Below are 15,625 nucleotides of genomic sequence, written 5' to 3' on the forward strand. Positions count from 1 at the left end.
TCCCAATGCTAGATGTGAGGTAACAACAGAAGAGGATAAAATATGCTTGATGTAGGTGTCATTGAAGAGAGCTATAGTGACTTGAGCTCCATGGTATAAATCTTGAAACCTATCAGCAGAATAAGGTTCTGTAATGAATTTAATTGAGCATTGAATATGGTCCAACTTTGATATTTACCATCTGGCCAAGTTGAATTAAAACAACAGGGAGGAATAAATTATTTCACACTGACCAAAACACTGGCCAAAATATACTGACAGGCACCCAACCCCGACTGAAACAAAAGAGAAAAGTTTTTCTCACACCAGAGGCGTTATTTCAGCATACACCATTGCCTTTTGAGGTTACATCACAGAAAAATGATAGACACAATTTTCAGCTGCACCTGCTTGGTATAAATAACCTTGCTTAGGTAAAGGTTAAATTATGATTTAGTGAAAACTGCCCCAGTAAGACATTCTAAATGTTAAAACAAGCCATATGTACATAGCTTATATTAAGAATTTGTGTTTGGACAGATGATTCTGAGGTAGGAATGTGTGCTGTCTTCTCATCAGAAATTGTGTGGGCCACCCATTGGTATACTTAAGCAGGAGACGAAGCGCTAAATTTATTAAGCGAGCTGCCAATTCTTAGTGAGTCGGTACCCTATATTTAAAATGGCAATAATATTAAATGCAAAATATGCCTGATACCACATTTAACAATATTACCATTTTACATTTTGGTGTCAAAACTGCAAATAATCAGTGGTTTGCTAAAGCTTCCAGTTAGTAAATCTAGCTCTATTGGAATCCCTCAAGTAAGTTGGTCAGTAACCATGCCCCCCACTTAAATGACTGTATGAAAATTAGAATAAAAGCCGCAGTGTGACTATATGGTATCTAGCACACATGCTTTCTCTCCCAGAATGCCCAGGAGACTACTATTGGTGGCATGCAGTATACCAATAGTGCGAGTGGCATATGCAAAAGAAATTGTGTAAGGGAGGTACATTTCACTAAGATTTAAGTCATGTTTACTAGCGGCCACTTCAATTCCAGGCCACTTTATTCAGCTGATGATGATCAGAGGTGCACCTGCTTATATGTACTTACAGGAGGCTGTCAGTACAGCTAATCTCTCAAATTGAGGAAGTTGGAAACCCTAAAAGAGCAGGGAAAAATAACCAAAAACTGTCAGCAACAAAGTCATTTAAAACTTCTTTGTTTTTGTTTTTGTAAGTTAGAAGCCAGCAGTTCTCTAGCTGTCAACAAAGAAGTATGTTGTATTATCTCAAGCCAGACTGCTGAATATTTATTTTCTGTTATTTATATTTTTAAAACTTCAGCCTTTTAAATATTGCCCATTGTCTGTCATTTGATGATGTGAAGCCTGTTTGTTTTCTCTTTTGGACAAATCTACAGTGTTACCTACAGTATGCCCTCAGCAAAGATTATCTTGCTTAAAAATAACTAATGTAATCATGTAATCCCTACAGCACAATGTAGTCCACCAGAGTCAGTGAAAGGGTTATTGCCAGCTTTGGGGGTTTATGTGTAGGAGCGTGTATACACGAGGTGTTGCACGCGCTGCCAGAGAAATAAAGGGCAGCACGAGTTGGAATGATATGATCTATGGCTGTCGCATACACTGAGCAGCAAACTAGAGAGGCTCTAGGTCTAGGACAACTGTGGTAAAAGGCAGCCTACTGCAGTCAGGGAGTCAGTTTTGTCAGTGATGACTCAGTGAAAGGAGCAGAGTTTTGCTTGGAGAGAGTCATAGCAAGTGACAGAGAAGAGAAGGTAATATGAGGAGTTATCACAATCAACACTAAAGAAAGAAGAGCATTTCTCAGAGTGCTCTAGGACCAAACGTTACTTAAGTTCGTAATGTGAGGAGTGTTAGTGATACCATTTACAAGAAGGTGGAACTTCTGCAGATTTACAAGAAGTAGAAAGTGTGGTGAACGTGCAATCCTGTGAGCGACTAACGCCATTAGTCATTTTCAGAGGAGCCGGATAACACAAATCTGAACCATTGATTCCTATTCTCATCAGGAATTGGGGTAGTTGTCCTCTGTTTACACCCCACTGGAAAATTTATCAAAGACTCTTTTTTATTCCACATAGTACATTCCAAGTCTGAATGTGGTAGATACGCAGATGCAGCAGTGTGCAGTCTACAGTGCGTGCCGTATAAAATGGAATTCAGAGACAGTATCTATAGAAAATACATTGTAGCAGACGCGCAGTGTGCCAGTCCTCAGTGAGAGTTATGTAAAAAGTAGTTCAGAGACTTCCTGTGCTCCTCAGATATTACAATGCCACCTACCTCAGTCAGATGGTGGCATGGCATTCCCTACCAAATACTAAATGATGAGTAAGGTTAGCAGCACTTACTTGACCCCACGGTCAAGCTGACACTTTCCACTTGGGACAGCCTCAACATAAAGTTCGCCCTTTCTGAATACCCATCCTCATCAAACTCCTTTATGGAATCAATCCTTGTTTCCACCATTGCATCCATCCAGTTCAATGTGGGGATCACATGCTTTCGCCACATTGCTGGCAAATTTTCTACACAGTCGTTTGCATAAATCCAAGAAAAGTCCCACATTCCCCAGTTTTGATATTAGATCCAGCAGTTCAAGTAAGTGCACCAATGGCAGAGTGACCATATGTTTTCAGAACTATTGTCTAATCTAAGGTTATTGGAAGTATATGTCAATACCTACAGTATTTTGGAAATACAATTAGGATGGGAGTCATTTCGTGAAAGTGAAGGGGAGGGGAGTGGGGTGAATGAGTTAGAGTTTAGGTAAAAATTGGAGTTCAGGGTTAAGTAAGGTAATAAGTGAATAGTGGTGTTATGGAATATTTAGGTATTGGTTTTATAGTTAATTTTAGGGTTACAAAAAGAGGAGGCGTTATTTAAAATTGGGATCAAATTTAATAATTTTAAGAAGTTTTAGAATGCAGAGAGAGTAATATCATTGGGGCAAGTGTTTTATATTGTAGTACATCTGAAAGTCCTAATCCTTGTATTACTTTTAATAAAATGTCACACCCTTATTGGGTTAATTATTTGTATAATTTGTGCCATTGTGTTTCACCATATATGGGTAAGGGAGGAGCAAAGGATTAATTGCACCAACACTTTAGGCCATTAGGATTGTCTCCGAACTGATCCCTCATTATCTCAGAAGACGGAAGATAGCTCGGATGGATGTAAAAGTTTAAAAGGTGTTTTGACTTTTGATGGTCATTTCTCTACAATTTTATATTATGTGCATGCGTTACTTCGAATTAGCTTTTATGTGCAGTATTGACATTTCCATATCCACAAGTTGATATCCTATATCAGGAAAGTTTAAAGAAAATCAAACTTTTAATTAGTATACATTTGTTTTCCGGTTCTGAGCAAAGCATGTGTCCTGGTTTTCTGATTACAAACAAATTAGAGCCAGAATCCGCCATTTTACTAAAATGCTCTTCATCAACTGGAAATCACTCCAAAGAGAACCTTCAGACCTTTCATGAATACAGTCATAGTTATTGCATATACAGTATACTACTGTGTCAAAACCAACTTGCACACACATGCATGGTATAGTTATATATTTATATGTATGTATGCTTAAAGCCGCAATCTAAGTCTCTTTATTGCAAATGCCAGGGGTGCCGCACCTTCTTCAAGTATATTCCATTTTGTCGGGAGAACCGGCATCAGCTAGTATTTTTCATTGGGAGTGCTAGACCATATATATATATATATATATATATATATATATATTTATATATATCTATATTATATACCTAAAGTGCCAAAAGTCATAGGATAGCAGTATAAATAAAGGAAGTGTGTCTGCGCTTAGCTATATTGACCCCCTTTTAAAAATGTGTTATAGTAAGTGAGAATGTTATGATAGATATGCACTCAAGACTGTGGATATGTTCAAACAGTATGTATTTATTTAAAATTATAAAGGAGTCACAATGCTCCTTGAAATGAGATTACTCTTATCAGTAGTTTTATATAGGTGTTTATATGCATTAGTCAATATCAAACCGTAGTATGCAGTAAGAAAATACATGACAAATAGGAAAATCTGAAAAAAGGGCGAGTGGGGGGGGAGGGAGACACTGTATGGGATAGCAGTATGTAAAGGTAATGGTAGGTGGCGTTGCAATACTGTGACATCTTGGAAATGCCCAGACCTGCGTCAGTTGACAGCATCTCGCAAATCAGTTTTAATACTGGCAAGGCTGTTCATGGCAAGGTGACGTGAATTATCAAATGGGGCATGATAGTGACTGCCCAACGGATAGGACATTCCATTTCGATGTTGTGCGGACATTCAATATTCCTTGATCTACAGTGTCATGTGTGTACCGGGAATACCTCACGGAAGGCATTGCCACCCACCGCGGACAGTGCAGTGGCCGGCTATGGGTGCTTAATTATCACGACCAGTGGCGTCTAGCTAGATTTGTCCGTAGCAACAGTCAAGCAACACTAGCTCAAATCACATCCACCTTCAATGCAGAAGGTATCAGACGCATATCCAGCAGGTCAGTGTAGAGTTCTATAGCTTACATGGGATATCGGAGCAGAAGACCCACCAGAGGTAACACTACAACACCGGACACATTACTTCACCTGGGCTCACCTCGTCACTAATTGGACCCTGGAGGGCTAGCAACATGTGGTGTGGTCTGATGAGTCATGGTTTCAGTTGTTTTGAACCGATTATAGGGTTCGGGTGTTGCGCAGACCCCATGAGGCCATGCACCCCAGTTTTCTGGAGAGTTCCGAAGAATGGTGTGGCCACCACGTTCGCCTGACATGAACCCAATTGAGCAATTATGGGACGTGGTGGAGAGGTCCATTCGCACCCAAGATCCTGGAGCTACAAATATTAGGGAACTGTGGGAAGTTATCCAGACGGCACGGGTCAACATCTCTCCAGAGATCTTTTGTTCACTTATGGAATCGATGCCATGTCAAGTTGCTGCATTTTATTGGGCTAGAGGGGGTCCTACAAGGCCCTGCACTTCAGCCAGTACACACCATCCAGGTAGATAGGCATTAATAAAGTTCCACAAGAAGGCACTTACCAAGTAGACACAGCCAATAGGTTTTTAACACTTATTCCATGCTTACGAATCTTAGCAGATTGTTGCAATGTTTTGGTCCAATCATGGTCTTTTTCAAGTATTCCACAGCATTTATCAATCATAAAAGTGCTCACATAGTACAGGTTCAAGAAAAAGAGGTGCTCTTACTGTACCCAGCTGGCTCCATAAATCCCCAAATGCACACATGTCAGCAACGTGCTCAAAGTGGTGGAAATATTGTCACTATATATTACAACATCCAGATAGAACAAGTGTTGTGAAGTTTCAGAGTGTTGTTCCAGAAAGATGTCTTCTAGTACTATAGAAAACAAATTAACAATGACCACAGCCAACACTATCTCTCCTAGGGAAATGAACGAGCATAATTAGTTGCGAGTATTTTTACAATGAACTGGCTCTGGTCATTGTTAATTTGGTATCTATAGTACTATAGTTTTGACCTACTAATCAAGTCTCTTGTACATTCTTGGGAGTCCCTGAATGCCGTCCATTACACAATATATATATAAATGTATTTATTTTTTAAACAACTATTAATATGTTTTTTGAAAAGCTGTGTTCTGTGATTTCAAATATTGTAGTATAGTAATATTACCATGGTAAAACTCCTACACGCCTTCCAAATTACCAATTAGAATGTAATGCCAGAAGTTTACATAATATATCAAATCACATTTGGTGATTTTTCCAATAAAGAAAATGGTGAAGAGCATGTTTACTGAACTGTAATCTCCAGTGATGATGTATCTAATTGGGAATTCATGGGCAAATACTGCAGGAATATGAGCTGCTATGGGAGAGCTGGTCCCTGTGCAAAGCTGTTGTGCATGGAAATAAGTAGAATGTGGTTGTATAACATTGTTTCCAGTTAGAAGTGTGGGAAGTCTTATAACCTCAAAACTATTCCCATGCTAATGATTGAAAAACATTTTATACTGTTGACCAATCAAAAGTGGATCAGGTGGGCTATGTGTTCATTTGTGGCATAGAGAATTGGTAGTTTCCACTTCTTGGGATTGCCTCTGGGCATTATGCCAAGTACTAATTACTTTCCACACAATCACTTTCATCACATTGGTCGTTTTATTATGTATTGTGAGTTATTGTGTATCTCAGCCCACAACCTTTGGCCAGGAATTTGTCATGTGTTTACTTGGCCCCTGACAACACCAAAAGAAACTATGAAGAGTATTACAATGACGATCTCTCAAACTTTTGATTCTCCCAACATTGCAGATTGAGCGTAATCTCACTACATTAAAGAGTTTAAATATGTGTTTTGAGAGCCATACATATTTTAATGATACCACTAAGATACTAAGATCTTAGCAGTTTCAGATGAAAAATATCGGTTGGTTAAAAAGAAGCTGAAGACTGACATAAAAAATGACATTGAAAGCTGGGTTAAAACAGGTGGTAAACTATAATACATTTTATATTGTATATCATCGTGAGAAAAACTGTTTCACGGTTTAATCTAAAAGAATCAAAAAACATGAACAGCTGGCAGTGTTATACAATACAATTTCTAAACATTGCTGTCACAGTGTAGACCTATTATACTGTGTGATTTTGATACATTTCTAAAGATTAATAGGTCACAGAAAACAAGATCTATTTGGATTTAATTATGTTTGTTAATAAATTAAGAAATAAATTAAGATAATGTTTTCAATATAATAAGTACATAATTGTAATTGTTTTGGTTCATATTATTATTAATATTATATATATTTTTTTCTAAATCATCATGTTAAGACATATTTAAGATCAAGATACCATCTACCTTTTTATGTGAAACTTCTCTTGGTTTGTTATTTAAAATTTTCTGCTTTTGGTAAAAATTTAACTTTTTCTTTTAGATTTTGAGTTTTTGTTTTTTTGTTTTGCATTTTCTTCTCTTTTGTTTTTATTAACAATTGGTGTTTCTCTTCCAAACTAAAATTAACTTAGCTGAACTGCTTTTTTAATATTTTATATAGTCATAATTTTATTCTTGGCATGATGCTTTCCCAAATAAGAATAATTAATGGTAATACAAATAAACTTCCTTAGCAATGTAAATGTCACATTTACATTGCAACATCTTTAAGAATATATTTGATTAACACATAAAAAATAGTAATTTGGGTGGAAAAAAATGGATGTGTGTGTGTTGCTATTTAATTGTGTCAATCATACAAGCAGTCTATCCAAAATATTTCCTCAAATTGTTGAAAGTTTTTAAGGCATGTCTCTAGACTCAGCATGCATCTGCTGTGTAAGCAATTAGAATCTATCTTAAGTTGGTAGCTGCCAAGTTTCATTATCTTTAGCAGGCCATTCAGCTGCTCCCTTAGGAACACATTTCAAAATGTACGATACAAAATAAACTGGACTTCCATGCTTCACTAGATAATAGTTTAAGCTGACAAATTAGATTCTAATCATTACATCTGATGGCATTTATATTCCTATTTTTCATTCATTCTGCAAACAGCACTTGAACTGAGCAATTTGTCAGACAACATATTGTTGCATTTTAAAAATGAAAGAATAATTAATAGAATAAGTAAAAGCATACAAATTGAAACAGATGTATGGATAGCCCCAAAAATGTTGGTTGGTGAAAATCAATATAAAATGGCAAGAATACTAAACAGAGGAAAAATGTTGGCAAACCTGAAGGAATTTCTGGATCTTGCCACTTAAAAACAGAAATAAAAATGATATATATATATAAAACAAACATATGTCTTAAATGACGTACCAAATAGAGCGGTCAAGCCACCGCAAGTGTACAGCACATGAAAAAAAACCTCCATCTCCGGGAACAACCAGGTTCACTCGTCGGAAGACTCGTAACACAGAACAACGCTAGGCCACGTCCCTACGCGTTTCGTCACTCAGGACTTCATCAGAGGGCTGCGTATATTATTTAGCATCTGGCTAGATTTATTAACTATTATGTGTTGTGTATATTTATGTATGATCAAATATTGGCCCTGATTCAGACCCACTTGCGAGCGGCTGTCCGCTCGCAAGTGGGTCGATGTTCTGCACTGAGAATGCGCACGACGGAGGGAGCTCCGTCGTGCGCATGCGTCAGACGCGACGAGCGAAGGAAAGTCCTTCGCTCGTTGTGTCTGATCAAAGGGGGTGTGCTGTCGATGTTGATTGACAGCACGCCCCCTTTGGTGGGCATGCCGGGGGCGTGCCTCCAAGAAGGGGGCGTTCCCACGGGAACACCTCCCATCAGAAGCCAGCCCACTGACATCACTAGTGATGTCAGTGGGAGTGATTTTGGCTCTGATAGAGCCAAAATCACTCCGGAGCTTGCGGTTGAAAACCTCAACCGCAGGCTCCGGCTCGCGGTTTCGATGGTCGCGATGGTTACGACCATCGCGGCCATCAAAATGCACGCTCGTATAGGTTGTGGGTGGTGGAGGGCGGCCCTCATTCAGAGCGTGCGCTCTGCTCAGAGCGTACGGCTCTGAATGAGGGCCATTGTTCGTTATATTTAAAAAGAATGGAATAGTTATTACTACATGTTTTTAACATACTGTGTTACAATACATGTTTAAATCCCGTATGAATGTTATAATGTTACTGCAGTGCTTTAAATAGCTAAACGAGGTGTGGCAAAGTGATTAGCTACACTTCGTTTATATGGGGAGTCCTGGTTACGCTAGGCCAGCCCTCTGAAGAAGTCCTGAGTTACGAAACGTGTAGGGGCGTGGCCTACCGTTGTTCTGTGTTACGAGTCTTCCGACGAGTGAACCTGGTTGTTCCCAGAGACGGAGGGTTTTTTTCATGTGCTGTACACTTGCGGTGGCTTGACCGCTCTATTTGGTACGTCATTTAAGACATATGTTTGTTGTATATGTTCAAATAAAAACTGGAGAGAATGCACTATTGGCGCCCCTTCTATTTGTCTTTTAGAATTTGATTACCTGTGTTGTGGATACAGGGACCTTTTGAAAGGGGGATACGCCGGCCCAATACACGAGGCAGTGCATACAGACCCTTATTTTAAGGATTCACTTATTGGGACTATTTTCCATTGCTACAGATTTGCGCTCTGACTATTTGTTTGTATATATATATATATATATATATATATATATATATATATATATATATATATATATATATGTTATCAGTTTCTGGTTCAAAAAATAAAACCTAACCAAAAAAAAGAAGAAATAATGCAACATGTACATGTTACAATTATTGAGGTCTGATAATGTATTCTAAAGGTGGTTTTGATCATCTGATTGACATTTTCGGCAGACATAGGGAATAAAACATTTTCAAATATCATGCGTCATTGTTATGCTGCATTTCTCTAACTTTCTGGTCTTTTTAATGTTGGGTGAAAAAAACAATTACTTAAGTGGAGAATAATATTTAATACTATCATTAAAAAAAATTCAATAATGTTTATGTCAACATTTTGAACATACCCTAAATGTCAAGAAATTCATATTTTATTGTTCTAACTGGAAGAAGCATGACACCATAAAAGACACACAAAATATGCATAGGAACAATGGAGCTTTACTGGCAACAGTCTGTAATGACATTAATGTATCAGAGACAACTAAATAGAAGTACTGCATGCTTATCTGGTAACACTGGTATACAAGCATGAATGAAGACACTACTATTATAAAAGAGGCTATGTGAAAGCTAGCATTTTTGTGCTGCCCATCACAGCTTTACAGTTTACATAATAAATACAAGATTAATTATCTTCTGTCATTACTTTCTTTCATAGCTTCTTTTTCTACCTTTACATATTTCATTCACCAATACTGTGCAAGGACATCTTTTTATAGTGAAAATAGTTTAATTCCACATGGATTTTTTTTTTGGTGGGGAACTTTTATTTGAAATCCCACCTTGTTCAAGATAATAGGGCTGGGGAGGAGGGAAAAGAATAACACAAATGCAGCATCATCAACTGTGTAGAGTCATTCATTGTCTTTTGATTTCGCTTGTAAGTTGCTATGTGTTTGTTTAAGATATAGGGGCCTATTCATCAAGATTTTTTTTTTCAGAAAATTGACTCTGTGCAAGAGCAGTGACAGCTTCCCCCGGCAGAGCCGTAACTAGACTTTTTGGTGCCCAGGGACATAATGCACCCAAAAAAGGGGAATGGCCTCATGGGGAAGCGCCAGGGAAGAGATAGCGGAGGCCGGAGATGCTGGGAATGAAATAAGAGGAAGTTATAAGTGAGAATGATAATAAACAGAAATTTTACAGGCCCAAACAGCGCCCCCTGACCTGTGGTGCCCTGTGCGATGGCATCGGTCGCACTACCCTAGCTACGGCCCTGTCCCACGGAGAAGTATTTCACAAACGTGAAAGATTTTTACAACATACCTGGGAGGTAACTCGCAGGGACAGCAGTTACCGCAACTGCTGTCCCTTGATACAAAGCCGGAGATAATTTCACTGAAAATGAAAATTTCTGCTGAAAACAGATCCTTAATAATAGTTTCAGTCCTGAAATTATTAGTACATAGGCCCTCTTAGTAAAAATATAGATTACTATTATGTTTATATAGATAGGATATAATATAAAGCAAAGGCTAACCGCCCCGATAATTATTCTATATTGTCAGCACAGTACATTGTATTCATGTAGAAAGATCATTTAGACTTGTGAACAACCCTTATTCTAGCCACATACGGTACATACAGAATAATTTGTGCAGTCTGATCCCTGAATGACCAGATCTGTGTGAAGCAGATAGTTTGAAAGTAAAAAATGATAAGCTGGTGGTGTATCAAGCTCACTGACATTTTACTTGTATAGAGGTTTCTAAAACGACATTATCCCATTTATGTTTGCTGTGAAAGACCAAAAGACAGGGCCACCACCGTACACGGGATACTAATGTACTGGGACTGGGCTCAAAGGAGAGGCCAGAAACTCAATATTAATCCCGCCTGTAAACTGTTTCTTATTCACAGGTGGATTTTGCATGTGAGTAAGAAGCCATTTGCTGTGGCATGTGAGGGACCCCTCCTGTCAGACAGTGATCAGTGGGAGCTGCTGGGCAGAATGGGACTTAGATGGGGAAGGGAGTAGCATTTCCCTGGCCCCCTCTCATAAGAGGGCAGTGGTAGTCTGGAGACCATCTATTATTTTAGCTGACTACTGGCTCCTCCTTTTCTCCGCCCACAACTCTCCACCTCCTTTATTCTCCTCCTCCCCTGCTTTATTCAAGTACCTGCCATACTGATTCCATAATAATACAAGCACACAGAAGTTATCCTCTAGTGCGATAAACTTACTCACAAAGCTGTAATGCTATAAAAAAGCTAGCTTTACAGGGCGTGACATGTATAGAGACTGTATGGGAATTATAGAGTACAGGTGGGAGAGGAAAGGGTGTGTAATTATTTTTTTAGGTCAGTAATGAACAACGTTATAATAAGGTAGACAGTTTATATTGCTGTCTGTGTGTACTTATGTGAAATATTAATGCTTTCAACTATATTCAGATCCAACATTGCTCTTACTAGCATGTTTGTCCTTTACATTTAGACACAACTAAAGCCTATGACTTTCTTTAGCACAAGACTGATGCAATGTTTGCTCTTCCTAGGAAGCTCTGTTCAAACAAATCCACCATTATTCCAAATTTTAAATATATCTGGAACAAGGAAAACATAGCGTGCAAGTCATAGAAATTCCACAAATAGCATTAATGAATGTGCTTAAATTGTTTCCGAGTACAGTCTGTGACAAAGTAGTATAAAGCTTGCTTTCCTTTTTGTGTTTCCAAATTAGTTTTTACTCTGTGAATAAAGCAGTTTCTATATTCACCCACATAACTTGTGCTAATGACACATTTTAGTTCTTCTAAACAGTAAAAGAAAAGTGAAGCACTTAAAACTTATGTAGTTATTGCTGCCTTTTTTGTACGCTAAAAAACAACACTGCCACTAAGCATCATTGTTCTAAGGATAATATAGCTGTGCACCCTTCTGACAGGACGCCATCTGGCTGGCTGATTTACTTGTGATGTCAGTGGGGCCGGCCCCAGACGGTAGGCGTTCCCTTTCTGCAAGCGATCGCTCTGAATGAGGGCGGCCACTTACTTTTTTAAGTGCCGCCTTCTGGTCGATCGCTAGGCTGTGGGTTACCACCCACAGCTCTAGCGACCGACCAGGGTGATGGTCGCGATGGTCATCACCATCGCGACCATCGGGGCTTACGACCAGACCCTAAGGTTGGGTCTGGGCACTCGTAAGCCCCAGGGAACTTCCTGCTCTGTTTGAGCAGGAAGTTCCCCACTGACATCATCAATGATGTCAGTGGGGCCGCCCCCAAACGGCAAGCATTCCGACTGGAATGCCTCCGTTTGGTTGGGCATGCCACCGACCCGCCCAGCAAACGGGGGCGAGCTGTCACTCAACATCGACAGCTCGCCCCGTCTACTACGAGACCACCAGCGACGGAGCGCCCGTCGCTAGCCGGGTCTCGCGCATGCGCACGACAGAGCCGGCTCCGTCGTGTGCATGCTCTGTGGGGACCATCGACCCAGTTGCGAGCGCATCGGCGCTTGCGACCGGGTCTGAATGAGACCCTAAATGTGGATATTTACTCGTATTCAGAGTTTGTACCCATTTATACTGCAGACTGCCCCTATCCATATGCTTGGTTTTCCTAGCCATCATTATTATCGGCACATACTTGCACCAACCCTATCCTTGGTGGAAAACATCTGTTTGAAAACAGGTGTAATTCTTCATATGCATAACACTGCATATGAACCTGACCAAACATCGCCTAGCTGACCGAACATCGCCTGACCGAACCTGACCGAACATCGCCTAGCTGACAATGCCACATTATAACCTTGTTACACCTATTCAATGAAGATGCGCCTGTGATGGGCATGACTCTGCATCACCCATAGCTACATATGCATGGCTATTGGCCCCCATACATCAGCAATTGATTGCAGCAATCGTGCAATTTGCAATCGATTGTGTATAAAAATCTTTCCCTTTTTCAATCGATTGTGGCAAAATGTTACTAAACCAAAACTAAAGTGGTCCTTTCGAGCATATTTCAAACGGTCAAAGAACAAACCTATGCTGAGTAGATAGCCAGGTGCAAAACAATCTTACTAGCAGAAAGTGAGATTCAGACCATAAGCAAACTTCATTTTAAAGAATCAGTTTAAGGTACCTGCCAATTTAAAAATAAATTAGGTATTTTTAAACTTACACAGAGATGAAGACAAACATGGCTCTTACTCCTTAAATGCTCTAAAAACTACAAAAAGCTCCACATGTTCTCGAAATATAGTAATGAAAGGAAATAAACACTTACCTTGCAGTCAATAGCCAAGCCAACTGCCTAAGTGGTTCCCATACTCGGTCCTCAAAGCACCCTAACAGACCAGGGGGGTCATTCAGACCCACTCGCGAGGGGCAGTACGCTCGCAAGTGGGTCGATGTTCCCCACTGCGCATGCGCACGACGGAGGGAGCTCTGTCGTGCGCATGCACGAGACCCGGCGAGCGACGGGCTTTCCATCGTTCGGGGTCTCGCACCAAAGGGGGCGTGCTGTCGATGTTGATTGACAGCATGCCCCCTTTGGTGGGCGTGCCGGGGGCGTGCCTGCCAGATGGAGGTGTTCCCATGGGAACGCCTACCGTCTGAAGCCGGCCCCACTGACATCACCAGTGATGTCAGTGGGAGTGATTTTGGCTCTGATAGAGCCAAAATCACTCCAGGGCTTGTGGTTGGGAAACCCGACTGCAGGGTTTCCCTCGCAAGTCCGATGGTCGCGATGGTCAAGACCATCGCGACCATCTTTTTGCACGCTCGTATATGCTGTGGGTGGTGACCCACAGCTATACGAGCGTCCAGGAGGATGCTCCATTTTAATGGAGGAGGACCCTGATTCAGAGTGAGCGTTCTGGTCAGAGCGTCCGGCTCTGAATCAGGCCCCAGGTTTTATGGATATCCATGCTTGCATGCTCGATCACAGGTGACTTAATTAGTACCTCAATTTGATTTAACTAATTGTGCTCAACCATAGATATCTCTAAAACCTGGACTGGCGGGGTGCCTTGAGGACCGCATTTGGGAACCTCTGGCCTAGCAGATATAAGCTGGCTGCCCAACCACGGAAATCGGTGCTTTCCTTAGTTTCCAGGCATGATAATAAATCCAGTTAGCAGATGTGTGTGGTCATATACTAATAACATCTGTGGGATCTGATTGCACAGCCTAATTTCTAAACAGTTAAATCTATCCAATCTAGCACACTTAGGGGTATATTTACTAAATTGAGAGTTAAGTGGTGATGTTGCCCATAGCAACCTATCAGATTCTAGCTATTATCTGCTAGAAAGTGCTAGATACATGTTAAGTAGAATCTGATTGGTTGTTATGGGCTACATCTCAATTTCTAAAAACTCTCACTTTAATAAATATACCCCTTATTGTTTATATAATTGTAAACTGCCTCTTTTACACCCTGGATGGGTTTTGGTCTAGATCGCATAATATTTTTGTATGCTATGAAATGTTACATAACCAAAAGTTATAACAACAAGAAAGATCAAAGGCTGTTTGAGGAAATTTTCTACCACACAGTAAAATCATTAATTAACTTTAAAATCATTTATTTTGTTTTAGGAGAGGATTCACATATTATAAAAGATATATGCATTGATACAGTTTTAGTGAGTGCATTATTATATTGTAAATTATATTGTACATTAAAAGTTCAAATTCTCATGAACTTACCTGATTCACACAATTCGTGGCTGTTATTAGGTGGGCTGTTAGATTTTTCCATAGGAACATTTGTTTTATCTTGATTTATTGGTATCGCTGGCACCCTATTCTCCATTTTTGAAAATAAAATGTTCTTAATTTTTTTTTACTTCATTATAGTGCAAGTTATTCCTATAAAAGAAGAAATGGCAAAATAAGCAATGTGCTTTCCGCATTTTAATCTCATTGTATGCACAACTCTCTTTTATTTGCTGCAGTTACTGAAAGGCGAAAACTAGGGGCTATATTTATGAAGCGGCAGCTTGCTTCTCGGCGGGAGAAAGCTGAAAAAGCTGAGTCACTCACATTCAGTGCAAAGCATATTTGGCTTTACACTGAATTTGAGTGCCGCTTTAAATTGTCAGCTCCAGCCAGCCGAAAAGCGCTTAGTGAATATAGCCTTAAGTCTAAACACATACAATTCTAGTAATGGCTATATACTTCACTTTCCAGCCACTAATAAACGCTTTAAAAGTGCATAAAAATCTGATCATTGGTTTTTAAATGGTTTGATCTCACCATTGACATCTAAAAGTTTAATGCTATGTTTCAAATTTTAGAAAGTGGAAGGACTTTTATATTATCACTATCTCATGTTACTAAAACAACAGACTGTCAGCCTCATTTATCAACGAGTTTATAACTCAAAACTAGTGATAAATATCACTGTGTATGATAAATTGTGCTCCAGCCAATCAGCTCCCAACTGTCA

General features: G+C 39.6%; 1 protein-coding gene across 1 annotated transcript in view; it reads right to left on the reverse strand.

Annotated features, from left to right (window-relative positions):
- Nucleotides 1-14,995, reverse strand: part of SFMBT2 (Scm like with four mbt domains 2) — a 175,882-nt gene extending 160,887 nt beyond the window's left edge. Inside the window, exon 1 of the mRNA XM_088468906.1 lies at nt 14,884-14,995. Coding sequence (XP_088325032.1) covers nt 14,884-14,989 — 106 coding nt within the window. The 5' untranslated portion in view covers nt 14,990-14,995. The remainder of the gene's footprint in view (nt 1-14,883) is intronic.
- Between the last annotated feature and the right edge of the window lie 630 nt (nt 14,996-15,625).

Source organism: Taudactylus pleione, unplaced genomic scaffold, assembly GCF_031769625.1.
Source record: "Taudactylus pleione unplaced genomic scaffold, aTauple2 ptg000086l, whole genome shotgun sequence".
NCBI classification, from domain to species: domain Eukaryota; kingdom Metazoa; phylum Chordata; class Amphibia; order Anura; family Myobatrachidae; genus Taudactylus; species Taudactylus pleione.